Source organism: Scylla paramamosain, chromosome 4, assembly GCF_035594125.1.
Source record: "Scylla paramamosain isolate STU-SP2022 chromosome 4, ASM3559412v1, whole genome shotgun sequence".
Classification (NCBI taxonomy): Eukaryota; Metazoa; Arthropoda; class Malacostraca; order Decapoda; family Portunidae; genus Scylla; species Scylla paramamosain.
This window is the reverse complement of record NC_087154.1, coordinates 14350877-14375988: the sequence shown is the minus strand read 5'-3', so window position 1 is coordinate 14375988 and position 25112 is coordinate 14350877. Positions and strand designations below refer to the sequence as shown.

The 25112-nt window shown below is 37.1% G+C and overlaps 1 protein-coding gene across 2 annotated transcripts in view; it reads right to left on the bottom strand.

The window, feature by feature from the left end:
• Window positions 1-14700: 14700 nt before the first annotated feature.
• The window catches only part of LOC135099767 (E3 SUMO-protein ligase ZBED1-like), a 75221-nt gene continuing 64809 nt past the window's right edge, over window positions 14701-25112 (bottom strand). For both annotated transcript variants that reach the window (XM_064002280.1, XM_064002279.1), the window contains one exon: window positions 14701-19863. In XM_064002280.1, coding sequence (XP_063858350.1) covers window positions 19006-19830 — 825 coding nt within the window. In that variant the 5' untranslated portion in view covers window positions 19831-19863 and the 3' untranslated portion in view covers window positions 14701-19005. The remainder of the gene's footprint in view (window positions 19864-25112) is intronic.

Here is a 25112-nt window from a genome sequence, read left to right as displayed (position 1 = left end):
TAGTTGTAAAAGTGGAGGAAGGAGATAGACGTACAAGGGGACATATGAAGAAATTAAAGAAGAGTCATTGTTTGGGAGATATTAAGAAATACAGCTTTCCGCATCGAACGGTTGAAATATGGAATAACTTAAAAGAAGAGGTGGTTGCGGCAAAGAGTGTGCACATGTTTAAAGAGAAATTGGACAAATTTGGGTATGGAGACAGGACTAATTGAGCTTTGGCTCGGACCCTGTACTATACAACTAGGTAAACTAGGTAAATACACACACACGAGAGAAGAGGGGAGGCATGCAGTTAGCAAGATCAGAAGAGCAGGTAGCATTTTTTTTTTTTTTCATGTAGGAGAGACATTGGCCAAAGGCAACAAAAATCCAATAAAAAAAAATGCCCACTGAAATTCCAGTCCCAAACAGTAGTAAAAAATTGAAGGATAAGTGTCTCGAAACCTCCCTCTTGTAGGAATTCAAGTCATAGGAAAGTGGAAATACGGAAGCAGGCAGGGAGTTCCAGAGTTTACCAGAGAAAGGGATGAATGATTGAGAATACTGGTTAACTCTTGCATTAGAGAGGTGGACAGAATAGGGGTGAGAGAAAGAAGAAAGTCTTATGCAGCGAGGCCGCGGGAGGAGGGGAGGCATGCAGTTAGCAAGATCAGAAGAGCAGTTAGCATGAAAATAGCAATAGAAGACAGTTAGAGATGCAAAATTGCGGTGATGAGAGAGAGGCTGAAGACAGTCAGTTAGAGGAGAGGAGTTGATGAGATGAAAAGCTTTTAATTCCACCCTGTCTAGAAGAGCAGTATGAGTGGAACCCCCCCCCCCCCAGACATGTGAAGCATACTCCATACATGGACAGATAAGGCCCTTGTACAGAGTTAGCAGATGAGGGGGTGAGAAAAACTGGCGGAGACATCTCAGAATGCCTAACTTCATAGAAGCTGTTTTAGCTAGAGATGAGATGTGATGTTTCCAGTTCAAATTATAAATAAAGGACAGACCAAGGATGCTCAGTGTAGAAGAGGGGGACAGTTGAGTGTCATTGAAGAAGAGAGGATAGTTGTCTGGAAGGTTGTGTCGAGTTGATAGATGGAAGAATTGAGTTTTTGAGGCATTGAACAATACCAAGTTTGCTTTGCCCCAATCAAAAATTTTAGAAAGATCAGAAGTCAAGCATTCTGTGGTGTCCCTGCGTGAAATGTTTACTTCCTGAAGGATTGGACGTCTATGAAAAGACGTGGAAAAGTGCAGGGTGGTATCATCAGCGTAGGAGTGGATAGGACAAGAAGTTTGGCTTATTACTCATTAATGAGTAATAAGAAGAGAGTGGGTGACAGGGCAAAACCCTGAGGAACACCACTGTTAATAGATTTAGGAGAAGAACAGTGATTGTCTACCATAGCAGCAATAGGATGGTCAGAAAGGAAACTTGAGATGAAGTTACAGAGAGAAGGATAGAAGCCATAGGAGGGTAGTTTGGAAATTAAAGCTTTGTGCCAGACCCTATCAAAAGCTTTTGATATGTCTAAGGCAACAGCAAAAATTTCACCAAAATCTCTAAAAGAGGATGACCTAGACTCAGTAAGGAAAGCCAGAAGATCACCAGTAGAGCGGCATTGACAGAACCCATACTGGCAATCAGATAGAAGGTTGTGAAGTGATAGATGTTTAAGAATCTTCTTGTTGAGGATAGATTCAAAAACTTTAGATAGGCAGGAAATTAAAGGAATAGGACAGTAGTTTGAGGGATTAGAACGGTCATCCTTTTTAGGAACAGGTTGAATGTAGGCAAACTTCCAGCAAGAAGGAAAGGTAGATGTTGACAGACAGCTGAAAGAGTTTGACTAGGCAAGGTACAAGCACGGAGGCACAGTTTTGGAGAACAATAGGAGGGACTCCATCAGGTCCATAAGCCTTCCAAGGGTTTAGGCCAGCAAGGGCATGGAAAACATCATTGTGAAGAATTTTAATAGGTAGCATGAAGTAGTCAGAGGATGGAGGAGAGGGGGGAACAAGCCCAGAATCGTCCAAGGTAGAGTTTTTAGCAAAGGTTTGAGCAAAGAGTTCAGCTTTAGAAATAGATGTGATAGCAGTGGTGCCATCTGGTTGAAATGAAGGAGGGAAAGAAGAAGAAGTAAAGTTATTGGAGATATTTTCGGCTAGATGCCAGAAGTCACGAGGTGAGTTAGATCTTGAAAGGTTTTGACACCCTGATAATGAAGGAGTTTTTGGCTACTTGGAGAACAGACATGGTTCTGGGCAGGAGTATAAAAAGCATGAGATTCTGGTGATGGAAGGTTTAAGTGAGCCACCTCACTTTTGTGAGGCACCTCTCTATCATGTATAACAAGAGAAAAAACTGTGTTAAACCAAGGTTTGGAAGGTTTAGGTCGAGAAAAAGAGTGAGGAATGTACGCCTTCATGCCAGACACTATCATCTCTGTTATGCGCTCAGCACACAAAGATGGGTCTCTGACATGGAAGCAGTAGTCATTCCAAGGAAAATCAACAAAATACCTCCTCAGGTCCCCCCCAACTAGCAGAGGCAAAACGCCAGAGGCACCTTCGCTTGGGGGGATCCTGAGGAGGGATTGGAGCAATAGGACAAGATACAGATATGAGATTGTGATCAGAGGAGCCCAACGGAGAAGAAAGGGTGACAGCATAAGCAGAAGGATTAGAGGTCAGGAAAAGGTCAAGAATGTTGGGCGTATCTCCAAGACGGTCAGGAATACGAGTAGGATGTTGCTCCAGTTGGTCTAGGTCGTGGAGGATAGCAAAGTTGAAGGCTAGTTCACCAGGATGGTCAGTGAAGGGAGAGGAAAGCCAAAGCTAGTGATGAACAAATTAAGTCTCCAAGAATGGAGATCTCTGCAAAAGGGAAGAGAGTCAGAATGTACTCCACTTTAGAAGTTAAGTAGTCAAAGAATTTCTTATAGTCAGAGGAGTTAGGTGAAAGGTATACAGCACAGATAAGTTTAGTTTGAGAGTGACTCTGTAGTTGTAGCCAGATGGTGGAAAACTTGGAAGATTCAAGAGTGTGGGCACGAGAGCAGGTTAAGTCATTACACACATAAACACAACATCCAGCTTTGGACGGAAAATGAGGATAGAGAAAGTAGGAGGGAACAGAAAAGGGGCTATTGTCAGTTGCCTCAGACACCTGAGTTTCAGTAAGGAAAAGAAGATGAGGTTTAGAAGAGGAGAGGTGGTGTTCTACTGATTGAAAATTAGATCTTAGACCACGAATGTTGCAGAAGTTAATGAAGAAAAATTTGGGGGGGGTGTCAAGACACTTAGGGTTGTCATCAGAAGGGCATTCCAACCTGGGGACATTGGTAGTCCCTTCCCCAAGATGGGGACTCCAAGGCTGGTGTAAGTCCCCATGATAATTTTGAAATTTTGAGTGAAGGGTGTGTGTGTGTGTGTGTGTTATTAGGTGCTTGTAGTTTTGTGTGGAGGAAGAGAGTTGTCTTTGGAGGGCAGGCTGTGACTACTCTCTTGTGTTGTGAGACACAAATGGAAATGTTCAGTGAGGTCACAGCTGGGTTCAATGATAAGTTCACAGCACCCCCTGATCCAGTTCTTTAGACCTCACTGGGAGTAATTATTGTTTTGGCAGGTGCCTACTGCCTCCCCATTTTTCCAGTTTCTGCTGACAAATGTTCAAGTTTGCAACAAAACTCGACACAGATTCGCTGATCAACTCACTCAGTCATTGTCAATGTGATGGTCAAACAATACACACCTTCACTCAACTTTATCTTGCCGGTTATGGAGGTGTCACATGGGAGTATGGCTGCTCATGCATGTGCAGTAGGGTTTTCTGTCAGTGTCTGCCAACTTCTGTTAGGATTGTGCCACCAGTTCTGCAAATATTCATAATGGCTGGATACTTTCCGGACAGACCTCATATATATATATATATATATATATATATATATATATATATATATATATATATATATATATATATATATATATATATATATATATATATATATATATATATATATATGAGGTTCAAAATACTCAGTACAAGGAGCTCTAGCTAATGAGACATGTTATGAAAGTAGAAGTGAATTTGTAGTGATTCTGGAATAATACCAAAATAAGTAAAAAGGAAAAGTATAAACTGATTTCATGAATAATCAATAAACAGAGAGAGAGAGAGAGAGAGAGAGAGAGAGAGAGAGAGAGAGAGAGAGAGAGAGAGAGAGAGAGAGAGAGAGAGAGAGAGAGAGAGAGAGAGAGAGAGAGAGAGAGTCACCTAAATTACTCACCTGGTAGGTCCACCAATCAAAGGCACATGACATACCAGGAATCAGACAGACCAGTCAGCCAAAATGACATGCCAGTTAAGATTGACCTTGTTTTAGTGTGTAGTATGACATCAGTGACTGGTAGAGTGAGTCATGTAATAAACTGTTAAGGAATTGATTTGAATATTTAAACATCAAGAGCAGAATGGCAGTTTTAAAGAATTTGTTGTGGTTTAAAAGAATATTGTGTAGGATACAAAATGGATTATTTTTAAATTGGGCTAGAGATGGGGAATTATTAACAGCATCTGGAAGAAAATTCCAGTGCCTTAGCACCCTAAATTGTGATCTTTGGTTCCAGCAGGTGGGAGCATGATAAACAAACCTTTTTGTTTAAGAGAAGAGAGATTGTGAAAAAAAATTATAACACTGGATAAGGTCAGTCCTGAACAGCCTCTTCTTTATGTAGAACAAAGTTGTAGAATAAATTGTGTGAGATCATTTATCTGTCTTAACCAGTTGCACTGAACTGATTCAATCTATGCAAGGTCCCCTAAATAATCCGTGTTCCAGATGAGGGAGGTAAAGGTCTGTCAGACATTAATGCTGTTGACCATAAGGCAACCTGCTAAACTGGATCACTGGAACAAGGAGTGTTTCTACTGGTGGTACCCATAATTCAGCTCTCCTGGTGTCCAGCAGTATTCCCAGCACTCAGCTTCCTTCTCTTTTTACTATTTACTAACCATCTCAGAGCTAATTCAACTTGTTTGTTGATCATCAACAAACATGATGTTTGTTGATAATCCCTCTTCCTACAAATTACAAAATAATATTATCAACTTGAACCCTAAGGCATCTTCTTGGAGCAAGACTGGTTTTAGAGAAGGGCATGGATTGGGAAATGCCCCACTAAACTTTTCAATTGCACCCCCAACTCCCTTATGCAAAAAAATATGATAGGTGCATTTTAGTTAGCTAGTGATGATGTCACAGAATTAAGCCCCCTGGTCTTGGATCCACAAACTGTGTGTTTGGAACCATATAATGCTGTGAAGTAATGAACTATAAAATAATCAGGTCGGATGTGAAAAACTCACAACAAACAAATTTTGTGTAATAGGTAATTTCTAAATCTGAAGATATCACAACCAACTTATTCAACACACACACACACACACATGTGAGCATGAAAATTAGGAAGAAAGGAGGACAGCAAAAAACATCTGGATGCATAGAGAGATGAATGAGGAGGAGAGAGCAAAAAACAAGCGAATTGTGGAAGCAGGCTTAGGAAAAAAACTAAGCCAGAATGAAGGAGGAAAAGACAGAGTTCTACTGGAAAGTCAGGGACATCAGATTGATAAAGTGGATGATTGGAAAAAAAAGAGAGTGGAGTGAGAAATTGAGGATTGCTTATACTAATGTGAATGGGTTACTTTTAGCACAGATGGAACTAAATGAATACTTAAGAGAGTATGCTCTGGATGTGATGGGAATTACTGAAACAAAGCTGAATGAAAACATTAAAGTGAATAATTTGGGTGAAGGAAATTACATTGTATGGCTGAGAAACAGAAGTGAAAAGCAAGGAGACTGAGAAATGATTTTGGTGAGAAAGAATTTATTGGCCCATGAGACTAGTTGTGATTATGAATTGGCTAAAGTGATTAAAGTTGAGGTGGTGTGTAGAGAAGGTGGAAAAAGAGGCTTTGCAGTGGTATAAACAAATTCCTAGTGAGTTGTGGAATACAAGACTAAATTAGAGGATACACAAAAATGTGTGGAAGACATGATGGCAAGCAGAGACAATCTAATGATTATGGGAGATTTCAACTGCAAGAAGGTTAGATGGGAAGAGTGGTCAGTGGATGGGAGCAGCGAGTCTTGGGAAGGAGAGTTGTTAAGGATGGCAATGGTGAATTCAATGACACAATGGGTGGAAGAGAATATGAGGTTCAGGAGAGAAGACAAACCCTCATGGGTTGATTTAATTTTTACAAAGGAACCTGAAGTCATCAAGGATATAGACTATAAATGTCCAATAGGTAAAAGTGATCATGTGGTGGTGGAGTGTACATTGAGAGTAGGAGGAAAGATATGAAAGAATGAATACCACAGAATAGGAAGATTCAACTATGGAAGAACAGACTTTGGAAAATTGATGAATTACTTTGAGAAAGTGGACTGGAATCAATTTGACGAAGCAATTGGAATAGAAGATAAATGGGGAGAGTTTACAAACATATACAATGAGGGTTTAAGATAAGGAAACAAGAGGCTAAGAAGCAGGAATGGTTTAATAAACGGTGTGAGGAAGCAAGAAAGGAAAAGAGATCTGGCCTGGATCAAATGGAAGACAAGAAAAAAAGTGAGGCATGGGAAAAATATATAAGGGAGATAAATGAATACTCAAAGGTAAGGAGAGAAGAAATAAGAATCATGTAAAAGATATTGTGGACAGATGTAAAGATGAACCAAGGATGTTCTATAGATATGTGAATGGTAAAATGAAGAATAAGAAGGGGTTAAACAAATTGAAAATAAATTTTACATATAATGAGGAAGAAGCAGAAATTGCAGAAGTTTTGAATGACTACTTTCGAAGTGTCTTCATTGAAGAGGGAACATTTAATAGAGTGGTGATGGCAGATGTCAGAGTAGAAGGATTGAATGAGATTGAGGTAACAGTGGATGAGGTGAAAATAATGACTGAAGATTTGGATGTGAGGAAGGTGCAGGGACCTGATGGAGTGTCTAATTGGGTGCTGAAGGAATGCAGAGATCAACTTGCACACGAGGTTTACAAAAAAAAAAAGCAGATGTAGTTCACATATATAAGAATGGAGACAAAGAAGAATCATCTAATTATTCACTGGTGTCATTAACAAGTGTAGTGGCAAAAATGTGTGAAAAGTAGTGAAGCAAAGATGGAGTGAATATCTGGAAAAAAGAGAGATATTAATAGACAGAAAATTCAGATTTAGAAAAGGAAGGTCGTGTACGACAAATTTAATGTGCTTCTACTCCAAAGTCATAGATATAGTACAAGAAAGAGAGGGATGGGCAGATTGATAAGGTACCCCAAAAGAGACTGCTATTGAAATTAGAAATGTGGGCTGAGAGGTGCACCCATACATTGGATCAGTGACTTTGTGAGAGGAAGGGAAATGAGAACAGTAGTCAAAGATAAGAAGTCATCATGGAGAGAGGTAATTACTGGTGTCCCGCAGGGGATCGGTACTATCACCAGTTATGTTTGTTATCTATGTGAATGATATGATGGCAGGAATGAATAGCTCATGAGTCTATTTGCTGATGATGCAAAATTGATGAGAAAAGTTGAGAGGATAGAGGATTGTGAAGCCTTAGAGGAAAATCTGAATGTGATTTGGGATTGGAGTGGCACTTGGAAAATGGAGTTTAATGTAAAAAAAATGTGGAGTGTTGAAGTTTGGGCATAGTTGTGTGAGGATAGTCTTCAGTTACAAACTGGATAATGAAGAAATAAAAGTGAAGAGTGAAGAGAAAGACCTTGGAATTACTGTAACTAATAAACTGTCCCCAGAGGTACATGTAAGAAGGAAGACAAGGGAAACATAAAATCTGGTGAGAAACATAAGAGCACCATTCAACTATCTAGATGAAGAGATGATTAGGAATCTAATTATGACAATGATAAGATCTTGTTTGGAATATGCAGCAATGATATGGTCTACTGATACTAAAAGGGACATAGAAAAATAGAGAGAATGCAACAAGCAATGACAAAGTTACCTCCAACCCTATCAGACTTGTCATATGAAGAGAGACTAAAGAAACTATTCCTGCTCCCCTTGGAAGAGAGAAGAGAGAGAGATGACCTGATTGCCTTACATTGGATTTTGTTAGGCAATGAAAACTTGGACCAGAGTGATTTGGTGGTGTGAGACTTTAGAAGCACAAGATGAAGAGGCATGTGTGTAGAAAGGATATTGAGAACAGTTTCCTGCAAAGGACTGCAGGAATCTGGAATGAGCTGCAAAAAGAAGTAGTAAATGCAATTTTAAGGTAAAACTGGATAAGAGTGGATATCAAGACGGGGCTCAGGCTCCTCCTCCTGTAAACCACAACTAAGTAAATACACCATCAAGTTAACAACAACAACAGATGCATTCCCTCCCAATAAAGAGTTGATTTTATGGAGAATTCACAGCAGATTTAATTTCACCAAGAGGTGAAGTGAACTTTGATGGATTTAATGACAACAACTGAAATGAAAGTGAGATAGGGTTTTTAAAAATGAGATTGAGAAAAGTGAAAAATTATACAGAACAGCAGGAGATAAAAATAGTGTTGGAAGTGGTAAAATCCCTTCAGGATAACATGGAAAAAAATCTAAAAGATGGAGAAATTTTCAAGCTGAAATCAGAACTGGAAGAGATGAGAGTGAGAGAACAACAAAATATTAAAACAAAAATGAAGAACTACAAAATAACATGGAGAAAGTGATGAAAGAAAATAAAGATTTGAAAGCAGAATTAGTAAAAGGTGAGAAAAGGGTGAGAGAGGGAGTCATGAATAAAGTGAAAGGCTGGAAAATAAAACATGAAAAAGCAAATGTAGACTTCAAGGATATAATTAAAAAGCAACTGAAAGGAAAAAAATGAAAATGTAGAAAAAGAAGTGGTAAAGGCATAGAAAAACAATGAAGATCAGATAAGAGATGCAGCAGATAAAGAGAAAAGTGTTATAGTTTATGGAATAAAGGAAAAAATGTAACAAAAATTGAAAAAAAAAATAAAGAAGAAACAAAAACAGTGAAGGATTTGTTGAAGAAACTAAATGATGAAGATGACACTAAACTTGAGGAAGAAGTGGAAGAAGTCATTAGACTGGGCTCCTATCTGGAAAGCAAAACATGACCTATGAAAATAAGTCTAAAATCACAACAAGCAGCAGAAGAGATACTAGAAAGAACATCCAAGCCAAGAGAAGTAGAAGATTGCAAGGATATATACATTAGGAAGAACAGAAATGAAGAATGGAAAAATTAAAAGAAGCTAAAGAGAAAAATTAATCAAGAACAGAAAAAAAAAGGGGGGGGGAATTTTGGGAGACAGAGTGAAGAAATAGTACATAAAGGTAAAGAAATAAAAGAAAAGAAAATAGAGAAAACTAGTAAAAATGAAGGACTAAATGTGATGTATACCAACATAGATGGGCTGATACACAGAAAATTGGAACTACAAAACTATTTAAAAGAGAAAAATCCAAAGGTGGTGTGTTTAATGGGAACTAAAAGAAGAAAGCCTGATAGTCATTAACAGTAAGTACAATATATGGAAGAGATGGGATTGGTAAAGGAGGTGGAGATGTAATGATGATGACAAGAAAAGAGGTGTTAACTTGGAGGACACTAATGGAGAAATACTGATGATAATTAGAACCTATGTACCACCCCAAAACAAATTCTTGGAACAAGGAAGAACACAAGAAAATAAAAGATGTCATTCACTGCTTGAACAAGTTAATCAAAAGTAATAAAAGAGTATTATTGGCAGATGACTTCATTTGCAAAGCAGTAAACTGTGAAACGTTTAAAGCAAGAGGAAATGAGACTGCATGGGGAGAAAGATTTCTGAAACTGACAATGGAAAATACAATGTTGCAATGGGTGATTGAAAATACAAGATACAGGTAGTCATTGACTTACGACTGTGATCAGTTCTGATAGACTAGTTGTAAGTCAATCTGGTCATATGTTTATCTAAGTTATAATTACCTTAGGTATATTATACAGTTTAATATTATATTCATCTTTATGTCATATTTTATGAACATTTTCTTTTCTCATTATTGTTATAACCATTGTGTCACCACTGTCTTTTTGACAGTTTTTTGATGGTGTAAAGGTCAAGGAGATGTGGCAGTAGTGTGGTCACCAAGTACAAAAAAGAACATAAGGAAACTTGAAATTATTCAAAGAGCAGCGACAAAATTGGCTCCAAGGTCATCAGAAATGTGATATGAGAAGAAGTTATCAAAACTGGGATTGACAATGCTGGAACAAAGAAGGGAAAGAGAAGATAGCAACTTAAAGAATCATGAAGAATATGGTGGTGTTTGATAGAGAAGATCTAATAAAGTGGGACATAAGAGATACAAGGAGACAAAGAGCGAAGATCAAAAAGATAGTTTCAGAAGGAATATGAAAATGAACAGCTTTCTCCACTGAGCAGTAGATATATGGAAGGGACTGGATAAAGAAGTAGTGTGTGCAGAGATGATATATGAATTTAAGGCCATATTAGACACCATGAGTTACAAAGACAAGACAACACAAACATAGCTTCCCTCGGGTATATTACAACTAGGTGAATACATAGATACAGTTTATTGGCTAAGAAAATACATAAAAAATAGAGCAAGACCCATGAAAAAATGGTTCAGCATGCAGGTTACCACTGAAACAGTGCTGGCAACGACAGTGAAACTAGCAAAAACAAAGGGGATAAAAGAGATCTGGTTAAGAAGATACTTGAGTAAGGAAGAGAGTAACAAACTTAAAAGAGTTGAGGGAAGAAGCAAAATAAAAAAAAAAGCAAGGAGAGAACACAGGAAAAGGTAAGGAGTTTTGTATGGAAGGTTGTGGACTTAAGAATAAAAAAAAATGGTGGTTGAAGAGGAAAGTAACATTAATAAAGAGGGAATATATGAGCTGTGACATATATGAGGCCGCATCAGGGGGTTAAGCACCAAAAATAAATAAACAAGAAAACTTCATTTGAAGGTAAGCACAGTGCGTGCATTGGTTGTTTACCATCTTTACCTGTCTAGTGTGTTCTGTACAATGTATATGCAATTGTGTGTTATATCTCATTATAGATTATATTTTTCTTGGCTTTTATGTGATATGCATCTTATTTCATTAAATTGAGTAATTAAAGAGTTATGAAATGAAGAATAATTCAGTGTGTTAAGCAGGAAACATTTTCAGATTATGAAGCCTTCACATGGCCCAGTAAATCTTTGAACAAAAAAAATCTATTGACATACAGCATCTCTCAATAATTCATTAAGAACAGACTCAGATTCCTAAGTAAAACATTCTATGATAATAATTTTTGTGCTTCCCATTGGCTCAGTTGTGCTGTCTCAGTGCCACTCTCTCTAGGAGGGATGGACGATGCTGCCAGATGTATGATAATTTCTACTATTTCTTCACCCCCCTCTCTCTCTCTCTCTCTCTCTCTCTCTCTCTCTCTCTCTCTCTCTCTCTCTCTCTCTCTCTCTCTCTCTCTCTATATATATATATATATATATATATATATATATATATATATATATATATATCCCCCACCCCCTCTCTCTCTCTCTCTCTTTCTCTCTCTCTCTCAGCAATAGATAAGTAATAATTGTAACTTAATAGCATAGCTTCCTATAATAAATTGATACAGAATGTAAGGATATTGGCATTAGCAATACCATACAACAGTTTGGGCTGGCTGGTGTGGCACATGTTGATAGAGAAAACTTACTTACCGCCACAATGAAGTTTTTTATTGTCATTTATGGAAACTTTAATTTGTGTAACACTAATTTCCTTTTTTTAAGTAACAATAGTGTACACTCACGTTTTGCATTAAAATTAACCATCACTATCAAACATCTGATATTTACCAAATAAGATAGTAATAACAATAGCATGGTTGATGAGGTATACACCACTATGATCAGTGGACGCTAGCTGCATGCACAATAGAGATATGATCACATCAATGTTATTTCTAAGTTATATGGGAAATTATAGAACAGAATACATTATTAGCTCCATTTCACATTGGTTGGTGCTTGGCCCCTTGTCACAGCCAGATACTCATATGAAGGCTAAGGAAGTGAGAAATATTTTAAGAGTAATGGATGGAAATACTGATGGAGTGGTGTTAAGCTTATTGGTATTAAGGGATTATATAAGGAAAAACAAACCTGATGTGGTATATCTGGTGTAGATCAAATTAAATGAGAGCAGTTGAAATTTGAAGATGAAGGATTCAAGATTTGGAGGAAAGATATAAAAAGAAAAGATGGAGAAGTATTGATTTTGGTAAAAGATTATATTTATGTTGAGGTGGAGCATGGAGAGGGGATGGCTGAAGTTATGAAAATTGTGATTAAGACAAAACAAAAAATTAAAAGAAGGGAAAAAAGGAAAATTATTGTAAAGTATGTCCCACTAAAGAAAAATGCATGGGAGACAGTTAAGCATAAGTAATGCAAAATGTAGTGAGTTGTTTAGACAGTATGATAAGGAATAGCAAAAAAAGTTGTTTGTAGAGAATTTCAACTGAAAGGAGATTAATTGGGAGATGAAAATGAGAGGAGACGCTGGTCCATGGAATGATGAGTTTATGCAGTTACTAATATTAAACAGAAAAGATCAGTAAGCAAATAAAGTCACAAGATATAGGGGAGAGGAAGACCCTTCACTACTTGACTTGGTGTTCACTAAGAAACCAGCACAAAAACTGAACATGAAGAACCTGAGCCTGATGGGAAAGAAGTGATCACATGGTGACAGAGGTTGAATTAAGGATGATGAGGTACAGAAATGGAAGAAGGAAACACAGAAATGGGAGACTGAATTATGCTAAGGCAATTCTACAGGGCTCAAAAGATTTTACAGAGATACTCAATAGAATGAGATATGAGATGTTCCTGAGCAAGTATAATGAGGGAGGTATTTAAGTATATACCAAGATATAAGGTGAGAAAGAGTAAATATACAGGGTGGACCAAAAAATTTTACCATTATAAAATTTTTATCATTTCCATATAAAAACTAGCATATTTCTCTTATTTTCAGGAGAATCATAGCTGAAGCCTTAGATTTTTATCCAAAAGTATCAATGGATCCAACAACTCAATATTCAGTGCAAAAGAGGATAAAGATTGTGGAGGCCTATTTTGCAACGAAATCAGTAGTCCTCACCCAACGACAATTCAAGAGGGATTTTCCCAGGAGAAATGCACCTAGCAGACTCACAATCTGGCATCTGATTGACAAATTCAGAGAAACAGAAAGTGTTGGGGATAAAAATAAAGGACTCGGTGGCCAGCTACAGTCTGCAAGGAAAGACGACAGTATTGAGACTGTGACAACATTTGGAGGAATCACCAAGGAAATCTACAAGACATTTATGATAGGAGATTGATCTCTCAAGGACTAATGTTAGACACATAATACATCAAGATTGTGAGTTTGTTGGATGCATTTGTCCCAGGAAAGTCTCTCCTGAATTGTTGCTGACTGAGGACTACTGATTTCATTGCAAAATAGGCCTCCATAGTCTTTAACTTCTCTTGCACTGAATATTGAGTATGATTCTCATGAAAATAATATATATATATATATATATATATATATATATATATATATATATATATATATATATATATATATATATATATATATATATATATATATACACTTATCCCCCAGCTATAGCGGGTTTTGCTAACGCGGTTTAAAGCTATCACGGGAACAATAAAAAACACATTAAATGGGCTAACGCGAATCCTAGTGGAGCTATCGCGGCCCATGAGTCGTTATACTGTATGTCCAGGATGTTCACGTGACAGCTACGTCATATTTCTTGGCCAGATTCGCTTGCTAATTGGCTGAATTTGACTGACATATTAGGCCGTGATTGGCTTGCACACTCCCGCTTCCTTATCCAGCCACTCTCCCGCTCCCCCATCCCTCTAGTCCCTCCCGCCACAGTTGACTAAGTGGCACGTGCCGTGGTGAATCTCAAGGTCACGCGTGTGTATCTCGGGACAATGGCCTCTACTCCCCCTCCTGGCCACCCAGGGAGATCGCTACCACCCAACCCGACCCAGCGAAAGGCAACAGCGGCGCCTGGGAAAGAAATCAAGAAGAGGAAGAACCTTACATATGCTGTGAAATATGAGATAGTGAAATTGATCGAGAGTGGACAAAGTAAAAGTTCAGTGGGGGCTAAGTTCGGCATCAACGAGTCTACAGTGAGAGGTATTTACCTTAAGAAGGACCACATTAAGGCACATATGAACCTCACTAGTGATAGTGCTGGACATAATGCTGTGCGAAGCTCAAATCATGTCCTCCTCAAGACTGATCTATAAATCATGGTGAGATGAGGGAAAAAAAAAGGTGCCAATATATTGAATTGTGTTGCTACTCTGGCGGGCCACGAACAATTTTTTTTTTTCCTATGTATTCTTAACAATGGCTATCGCGTTTTTAGCTATCACGGCGATGTTAAGGGACCAATTTCTCGTGATAGCTGGGGGTTGAGTGTATATATATATATATATATATATATATATATATATATATATATATATATATATATATATATATATATATATATATATATATATATATCTTTTTTTTGTGTGTGTGTGTGTGTGTGTGGAAATGACAAGAATCTTATAATAGTAACATATTTTTGGTCCACCATGTAGTTGGTAAAATGTTAAATGTGCAAAAGCCAAGAAGAATAAGGACATAGCATGAAGAAAGAGGATGAAGCAGTGGAATGAAAATACCAGAGTGGAGTATAAAAAAGCAAAAAATTAATATCTTAATATAAGAAGAGAGAAGAGAATTTTTAAAATGATATTATGGGAAGATACAAGGAAAACCCAGATTTTTCTATAGGTACACGAATGGGAAAATTAAACATATGGTTTGTATTAATAAGTTAAAAAGAAGAGAGGATGTACAAAACAATCAAGGAGAGGAGTGAAATTATGAATGAGAATTTCAAGTCTGTATTTGCAGAGGAAACTAAGTTTTAGCACCAATGTGAGTAAAGCAGCAAGAGTGATTCCAGCAAATAAAAGTAGAGACAAGAAATCAAGAAACTACTGGAGGATGTCAAGAAAGTATTGGGACCTAATGATGTATCAGGGTGATAATAAAGGAAAATTGAGATCAATTGAGAGTGGAATCAATTTGAAACATAGTCAAATGTTCATTGAAAGAGGAAAAAAAATGTCATGGGAATGGAAAAGATCTAACTTAGTGCCCATATACAAAGGAGGAAATAAAATGGAACCAGTGAACTACAGGCCAGTGTCACTAATTAATACATAGTGTTATAGGGAACCTCTGCAAAATAGTAATTATGGATAGATGGATGAAATATCTGGAAGACAATAATGTAATAACAGACAAACAATTTGGATTCAGAAAAGGATACCTTGTGTCACTAACACATTGACTTTTTATACAAGAGTAATAGATGAAATGCAACAGAGAGAGAGAGAGAGAGAGAGAGAGAGAGAGAGAGAGAGAGAGAGAGAGAGAGAGAGAGAGAGAGAGAGAGAGAGAGAGAGAGAGAGAGAGAGAGAGAGAGAGAGAGAGAGAGAGAGATGGATTGATGCTGTATATTTTGGTTAAAAAAAAAAAAAAAATTGATAAAGCTCCTCTCAAAAGACTTATGGAATTTGAAAAATATAGGGGAGCTGAAGGGAGAAATACTGAGTTGGATGAAAGACTATCTGCAGGTTAAAGAAATGAGAACAATAACAAGAGACACTAGATGGTCTGTGTTAGTGCCCAATATATTTCAAATATACGAGTACATTAACAATATGACAGCTGGTTTGAGTAGTTATATTACTTACTTGCTGAAGACACAAATTTTTTAAGAATAATTAGAGCCAAGAGGATTGCAATGATTTATAAAGGAATATTGATAGGATTTATGTACAGAACAAAAGATAGAAACTAGAATTTGATGCTAAAAATTCCACGTATTGGAAATAGGAAAAAGCAGTAGAGGCCTTCATGGAATTATAAAATAGGAGAAAAGATGATAAAGAAAAGTAAGGGCACTCTGTCTCCAGAAGCACATAAGTGCAATATTTGGATCCATACAGGATGTTAACAAATATGAGGGTGGTATTTAGTTACTTCAACAAGGATATGATGAAGAAAATAATAACAATATGATATGTCCTAAGTTTGAGTACACAACAGTAGTATGATCTTCCCACAGGAAGAAAAATAAGAAGTTGGAAAAATACAAGACAGCTACAAAGACAAATCCAGGCTTGAAGGATCTAAACTGTAAGGAGAGACTGAAAGAAATGGACTTACGAACACTACCAGAATGAGAAAAGAAAGAGAAGAACTGATAACGATGTACAGACTTGTAAACCACATGAAAAAGGGAGACAGACAAGATTTGGTAGTACAAATGGACGAAGGAAAGAGATGTACAAGAGGACACATAAATAAGATCATGAAGAATATGTGTTCTTATGACACCAAGAAACATAACTTCCCACTTTGAATTATATTAGAAATCTGGAATGATTCTAGTGTAGATGTGATTAGAGTGGACATTGTATGCATATTTAAAAAGAAAGTGGACAAATATACAGTGTGTCCAGTGAGTCAAGGTATATACTTTAGGATATGATAGTTCAAATAATTCGAAGTTGAAAATACTTTATACACATATGCTGTTCTTTGCTTTATTTTGTGAAAAATTAACATGTAACCTGTGTGTTGTGGGACCCACTCACCTGTGTGGGCCTCTGCTTCTCTCCCTCCCTTCTTCCTTGGTTCACTACTCGAGTGGCACCACATGGCATAAAGTGATAATTTTTTTTGTATACAATCTATGCAGTCAAATCCTTACAGGAAATGATTAGCAAATGACAAATTGTACTCACCAAGCTTTGTATTGTCATCAGGAAGATACCATTTTGAGCTGCTCAAACACATTCTGTGCCAGGGAAGCATCCTCTCTCACGGAGATGCTGACACTATAAAATTGCTATTTGGGTGTCTTCTGTCTGGGTACCTGTGTCTGCGTTCTGCTGCTGCAGCCTGGGCATTCCCATCACAGAATTGGTACACGAATATCATGTCTAAATACTCAGTGTTACTGAACGTAAAAAGTATTTTCATCATAACAAAAAGATCTGCTTTGGCAGTCAACTGATTGACATGGCCTGTCACTTAGATGTTAAAATGTCAAGTATCAAAGGGGTGACAGTTGCAATGAGTTGCCATGTTTGTTTAAAAAGTAACACTTAACAACTACTTTATTACTGTGTTACCTGCACATTTTCTTCACTGATACATACAAATCTGTCATTTGCTAATGATTTTCTGTAAGGATTTGACTGCATAGATTGTACACAAAAAATTGTCACTTTAGGGTGCACTGAGACACGAGTAGCAAGCTGAGGGGGGAGGGAGGGAGGGTAGGAGGCAGAGGCCCACCCAGACAAGCAACTTCCACAACACACAACTTGCATGTTAACTTCTTGTAAAATACACCAAAACATAGCATATGTGTGTAGAATATTTTTTACTTAGAATTACTTAAACTATCATATACTGAATTGTGAAGTATGTACCTTGACTGGTGGCCAGCAAACATGGGCATGATTATAAGAAACGATTATGATTTGATTTTGATTATGGTCTGGAATACTTTTTTTATTGTGATTAAATTATGATTACTTTAGTTTTGCTATTTTTTATTATGATTATTTTTTTCTTTTTGTGCACGATCAGGATTAGATTATGATTATAATCACATTTTGCTGTGATAATTTATAAAAAGATAATGATTAGCAATGATTAAGTACAGTGCCTAAATAGGTAGCAAACTACATCTATTAGATGCACTGTTCCATATTTGAGCACAATAATATAACCATTTAAATCACTTACTAACTAATTAAAAACATACATTGTGTGTAAGAGGTTTTATTTGTTTTTTTTTCTACAGTAAATAGTACATTACTTTATTTCAAATTTATTTCAAATCATGATCACTGGATTTCACAGCAATAATGAAAACAGTATTTCTTTATGAAAAATACAGAACTTGTTATACACATGATTTCTCATAGGCTAGATTATTTCTCATGTAATGTCTAATTTACAATGTGCTGGTTACATTTGATAAACATCAACTCCTCAAAGTGAACATCGGTCATTCTGCATTGTTCAGGACGAAAGAATTCCCCAGCAATAGAGAAATGTCTCTCAACTGGAGCTGATGATGCTGGGATACACAGATATCAGCAAGCTAGTATAGTTAGTTGAGGTAATGTTGGCTGATTCTTTTCCCAGATGAGAAGGGGATCACTGTCATCCTCTGTTCTTGGCTGACTCAGGTAGGATTCTACTTGTGATAAAGTTGATGTTAATGTAGAGAGGGAAGAGCTCTTTGATGCTGATGGTATCATGAATCTGAACAGCTTGCACTTCTTTGTAGGGGCCTCCTTATTTTTGTGAAGGGAACCCCTTTTCTCCAGTGGTAGTAGGCATAATTTCATCTACTGTAGATTTCAGTAGGGATTTAATGAACATGACTTCTTCTGGTGAGCACCAGTCCATCTTAAAGTGTGGATCTAGAAGTGAAGCCAGCTGAAACATCTCCATGTCTTCATAGATCTTTAGTCTTTTCTTGATTGAGCTTTTGAGAGTAGTAATCATCTTTGACTTGTATGTCTGTGACAGTTATTCAAGCTCAGCTTTCAATCCACGAATGCATGGAATTACTTTGCTTGATGTTATATTCTCTCCCTGACACTCTAGAGTTGCTACTTCAAATGGTGTCAAGATGTCTGTTATTTCCTTGATGAGATTAAGTTCATATCTGGTTAGCTCTACTGAACAATTTAACTGATCAAGCTTGGCTGGATCAGAATTCAGAAGGGAACAAAGCATCTTGTTACTGCTGTTCCATCAGGTTGCATTTTTGGCCTGAGGTCTGCATCCACCTTCGATAATGTCAGATGCCAGTGCAGAATGACGAATGTATGATACTAGACGTGAGGCTTTTCCAGTGACTCCTGATACAGGCCCTGTTTCTTCGAGCCCATCTTTCACACTAATTTGTAAAGTAGGAACAAAATATCTGACATGCTCAGGCAATAGCATCAGGAACTTCTCATTGTTATCAGGAATGTCAAAGGTGTCATCCTCCTCTTTGCTTTCACTGTCTTGATTAGTGTCCACATTGTCCAGACTGGGAAGTGTCACAAATGCTTTAAGCATATTGCTGGGACTGTCGGTTACAGTTGTCAAAATCTTTGTTTTTAGGTTAAAGCTAGAGATGATTTCGGTGAATGTGGCATGAATCTTTTCTGCATGCCAACATTGTTGATTGGAGCTGGAAGTTATCAGTAAAATGACATGTGATCCCAATGTACAACCGCATCTCTCTTTCTTTGTCCAAGAGTCAGCTGTAACACAGACATAATCAACAGAATGAAATTTCTTATTGAGATGTTCCTGTAGTTGTTGAGTTTGTGAAGGAAGAAACTTGCTGCTGAGCTCCTTGTGGCTTGGGATGCTGTAGCTGGGCTGGGCCTTGTTAAGAAGAGCTTGAAAGTTAGGATCCTCAATCCTTGAAAGAGGTTGGAGAGAGCCGGCAATGAAGCAAAGGAGTAACTTGTCCATTTCCTTTTGGCAGGGATCACTATTGCTCCATTTTTTCTTAGTAATAGATATCCCAAAGTCAGTTATTGGAACAAAGGCTCCACCAGCTGCTGTTGTTGGTGACTCCATGTTGCTATCCACTTTGACATCTGGATGATGTTTCTGAGAGTAGAAAGAACAGAAAACATTGCAGTAATTATATATATATATATATATATATATATATATATATATATATATATATATATATATATATATATATATATATATATATATATATATATATATATATACAGTAAAATCCCTCTCATCCAGCATTCGAGTATCCGGCAGCTTCAAGTATCCAGCACATTTTTCCCCGAGCCTTAAAATCAATAAAAAATCAATGTGTACTCATAAAATCGATTAAAATTCCTGTGCGAGGCATACTTTGGAGAAGAGACAGGAAGAATAAGGGAGGAGGAGGAGTGATGATTCTAGTAAGAAGAAACATCTTGATAGAAACAGTGGAATATGGTGAAGGGAGGTCAGAAACATTGAGTGTGGAGATCAAGATCCAAGGACAAGAAAGCAGAAAAATTATTGTTGCGTACATGCCTCCAAAGACCAACACTTGGGGGACTGACGATTATAAACACATGCAAAGCAAGTTCATAAAAAGAATAGATGACATGCTAGAGATAAGAAAAAAGGTGTTACTAGTAGGAGATTTTAATAGCAAGGAGATAAACTGGGGGGAGATGGAGGTGACAGGGATTGCCAGTACATGGAGTGAAGAATTTTTACAGACTATGATGGTAAACACGATGGATCAATGGGTGAAAGAAAATACTAGGTACAGAGGGGAAGATGAACCATCACTACTAGACTTGGTTTTTACAAAAAAGCCAGAAAATGAACCAAGTATAGAATATTTGTGTCCAGTGGGAAAAAGTGATCATGTGAAGATGGAGATAGAGATCAAAGAAGAAGTGCCAAAATTCAATGAGGAATATAAAAATGAGAGAAAAAATTATGCTAAGGCAGACTTTACAGGGTTAAAGAAATTCTATGGAGAGCTTGATTGGAGTAATTTATTAAGAGGTATGGAGGTGCAGAAAAAATATGAAGTGTTTTTAAGCAAGTTTAGAGAAGGTGTTGAAAGATATGTGCCAAGATATAAGGTAAAAGAAAATAAGAAAGTGTGGTTTAATGCAAAGTGTGCAGAGGCAAAAAAGAAGAAGGAGAGGGCATGGAAAAAAATGAGGAAACAATGGAATGAGATAAATAGAGAAGAATACAGGACAGCTAGAAATGATTATGTTAAAATAAGAAGAGAAGAAGAAAGAAATTTTGAGAGATGTAGTTGGAAAGTGTAAAGAAGAACCCAAACTTTTCTATAGATATGTAAATGGAAAAATAAAGCATAGAGATACCATTACAAAGCTGAAGAAAAATGGAGAAATTTATGAAACCACACAAGAGATGGCTGAGATACTGAATAAAAGCTTTAAGTCTGTATTTACAAGAGAAACTGTCTTTGCATCACTGGGAGATGAGGAACAACAGAAAGGAATAGAAAACATACAAGTGGAAAGAAAAGAAATTAAAAGACTACTGGAAGAGCTAGATACTAGGAAGGCGATGGGACCAGACGAAGTAAATGGATGGATATTGAAAGAATGTAGAGAGGAATTGGAAGAACCAATATGGGAGATAAAAACAGTTCTTTGAATGAGGGAAAAGTACCAAAGGAATGGAAGAGAGCAAATATAGTACCGTTATACAAAGGAGGTAATAAAATGGAACCACTGAATTACAGACCAGTCTCACTCACGAGTATTGTAAGTAAACTCTGTGAAATAGTCATTAAAAACAGATGAGTGCAATATTTTGAACAAGAAAATATAATAACAGAAAAAACAATTTGGTTTCAGGAAAGAGAGATCTTGCGTAACAAACTTACTGAGCTTTTATACAAGAGTAATAGATAAACTACAAGAGAGAGATGGTTGGGTTGATGCAGTCTATTTAGATCTGAAAAAAAGCTTTTGATACAGTTCCACATAAAAGTCTCATATGGAAACTGGAACATTAAGGAGGGCTAAAAGGAAAAATACTTAAGTGGATGAAGGATTATCTCCAAGGTAGGGAAATGAGTACAGTTATCAGAGATAATAAATCAAGTTGGTGTGAAGTAACAAGCGGAGTACCACAAGGGTCTGTGTTGGCACCTATAATGTTTCAGGTCTATATAAATGATATGACGGTGGGTTTAAATAGCTACATTAACATGTTTGCAGATGATGCAAAATTGATGGAAGTAATAAAGAACCACGAGGATTGTGAGGAACTACAGAGGGATATTGATAGAATATATGAATGGAGTAAATGATGGAAATTAGAATTTAATATAAAGAAGTGCCATGTAATGGAGATGGGAAGAAGTAAAAGGAGACCTTCATGGGAGTATAAGATGGGAAGAATCACAATACCAAAGAGCAAAGAAGAAAAAGACTTGGGAGTAATAATTCAAGACACGCTATCACCAGAAAAACACATCAATGGAATAATTGGCTCTACATATAATTTGCTAGCAAATATCAGGGTGGCATTTAATTACCTAGACAAAGAAATGATGATACACCCCAAACTGAAATACGCAGCAGTGGTATGGTCTCCACACAAGAAAAAAGATATAAGGAAATTGGAAAGGATACAAAGAACAGCTACAAAAATGATACCTGAATTGGAAGACCTAAGTTACAAGGAAAGACTGGAAGAAATTGGATTACCAACACTGCAAGAAAGAAGGGAAAGAGGAGACCTGATAACAATGTTCAAATTAATAAACAACATGGTGAAGATAGACAGAGATGACCTAGTTGTAAAAGTGGAGGAAGGAGATAGACATACAAGGGGACATATGAAGAAATTAAAGAAGAGTCATTGTTTGGGAGATATTAAAAAATACAGCTTTCCGCATCGAACGGTTGAAATATGGAATAACTTAAAAGAAGAAGTGGTTGCGGCAAAGAGTGTGCACATGTTTAAAGAGAGATTAGATAAATTCGGGTATGGAGACAGGACTAATTGAGCTTTGGCTCGGACCCTGTACTATACAACTAGGTAAATACACACACACACACACACACATACACACACATATACAAACACAGTCACACACACACAATGATAGACAGTTCCTTAATTGATACACACATTACAGTGATTACACAGACAACATGTTTCATATATAACCCTGTGGCTGTGCACTCCCACACCAGCCTGGCAGCAATAATCTTTATCAGTACTGCATTTCAAGTCTGCTGAAACATGTATAGGCTTTGTGTGCATTTGACTGATACTCATATATCATGAGAGACAAGCAAGTAAAAACATGAGATGGTGCTAAGCTTTCAAAACATACTTGGACTTGAAAGCAAAGTGCTTCATGGAAATTACAAAGAAATAATCATAGTAATTGCATTTTAATCCTTGATTATTATCAAGAAAAATATGATTATGATTTGATTATGATTATGTAATCAGAGCCATGGATTGTGATTTTTTTTATTAGTAATCATAATCATGCCCATGTCTGGACTGACCAATGCATGGCCACCTGATCTTGTCAGTGGTAGTGAAGAATGAAGGGGTAATCAATGCCATGAGTCTCCACCAGAGTCTGGGCATCGCTTCACATCCCTGGGTATCTCCTCACAACACCGCATCTGCCTGGGTGAATCACACTAGCAGGTGGCCTGGACAGGATATCAGAAGTCTGCCTGCTTGAGTGTTGTAGCCAGGAAAAGCTGAGGGAGGCTCTTTGGGTCCTGGGGTTGGCGCCAGTGTTGTTCCACATGAGCTTGGCAGACTGTGATTGGTCAAGATTCTTATTGGCACTACTTAATAACATGGGATCCAAGCAGTTGTCTCCTACCTCCTGTACCTAGCTGATATACTCCTCTGCCAGGTTTTGGGATGATTATCTCAAAGTATTCTTAGTTTAGCAAATTACACTGTCCTTCAAAACATGCTGTGTCTAGTACATGCATTTCAAACTTCCAAGAGGTGAGTGGGGGCAGGTAAGAAATTTTCAGTGAAGGCTGTGAAAGTCTCTACCCTCTCAAATATATAGAAAAAATTGTGATACATGATTATTACAGTAAAACAGGGTGGGAGCCCCAGAGGAGAGTCAAAAATTACTATAAACTCAAGGTCTCAATGTGGGGCCCAACTGAGTTAGGAAGCTAAGTAAGATATGATAAATTTATTTGTTTTTTTCTTCAAATAACTGTAATGTATCAGAATAGTTAGCAGATTCCAAAACCTCACAACAGTAGGAATAAAGCACCTGAAGAATTGAGATGTATTACACTGAAAGCCAAGCTATTCAAGGAAGTTCTATGCCATGAATAACCTGAAATGTTAAAGGAAGACTACTGTGTAATGGATGGTCAGAAAAATGAAAAACTTTAAACAGACAAGACAAAACTTCAACTAGACAACAGTGCTTGACTTTATCTTAAATTAGGTAATAAGAATTTTGCCTGATAGAATACTTTATCTAAAAGTTTGAGATGGTTATCAGCAGCTGAGAACCAGACTGGTGCATAATATTCTAAGTGAGGAAGAAGAAATGAGAAAAAATAATCCCTCAAGACAGAATCAACATAATTTTTTTTTTGCATTTGAGCAACAAGCCAGTTTTTTGTGCTGCAGAGGAAGCCACTTGACAAAAGTGCTTCTCAAAAGTAAGTTTGAAATCCAGGATAACTCCAAGCAATTTAAAAAAGATAGACTCACTAATTGTAGTCCCATTAACAACAATCTCAAAATGAGGCAGAAACAAAGTTCTAGAATGACTGATGATTAGACTGAGTTTTAGCAGGGTTCAATTTCATACCCCACTGCATGCACCATAAAATGGATTTTATTACGGTCATCTTGCATACAGCATGTTCCCTGTTCAAAGGAGAAGATACAGGTGCATAGAGAATGGTATCATCAGCATAGGCAATCATTTTACATGAGATGCCATATCACGTATCACCAGTAGAAAGAATAAAAAGCCAGGGGGTCAAGAACATTTCCCTGAGGAACACCTGACCATCAATGACTATTCTCTGTCAATTAGATAAAAACTGAGATAAAACAATAAGAATTCAGCTACCAATCCCCACCATCTTTAATTTAAAAATTAGGGCAGAGTGATTAATAGTATCAAAGGCAAAGCTAAGGTCTAAAAAAAAATGACTCTAGCCTCATGACCACTGTCTAAGGCAAACTGAAGATCATGGGTTAAAAGGGCATCACAAGTTCCCTACTTGTATTCCAAACCGTCTTGGAGATATGCCAAACATTCTTGATCTTTTCCTAACCTCTAATCCTGCTTATGCTGTCATCCTATCTTCTTAGTTGGTCTCCTC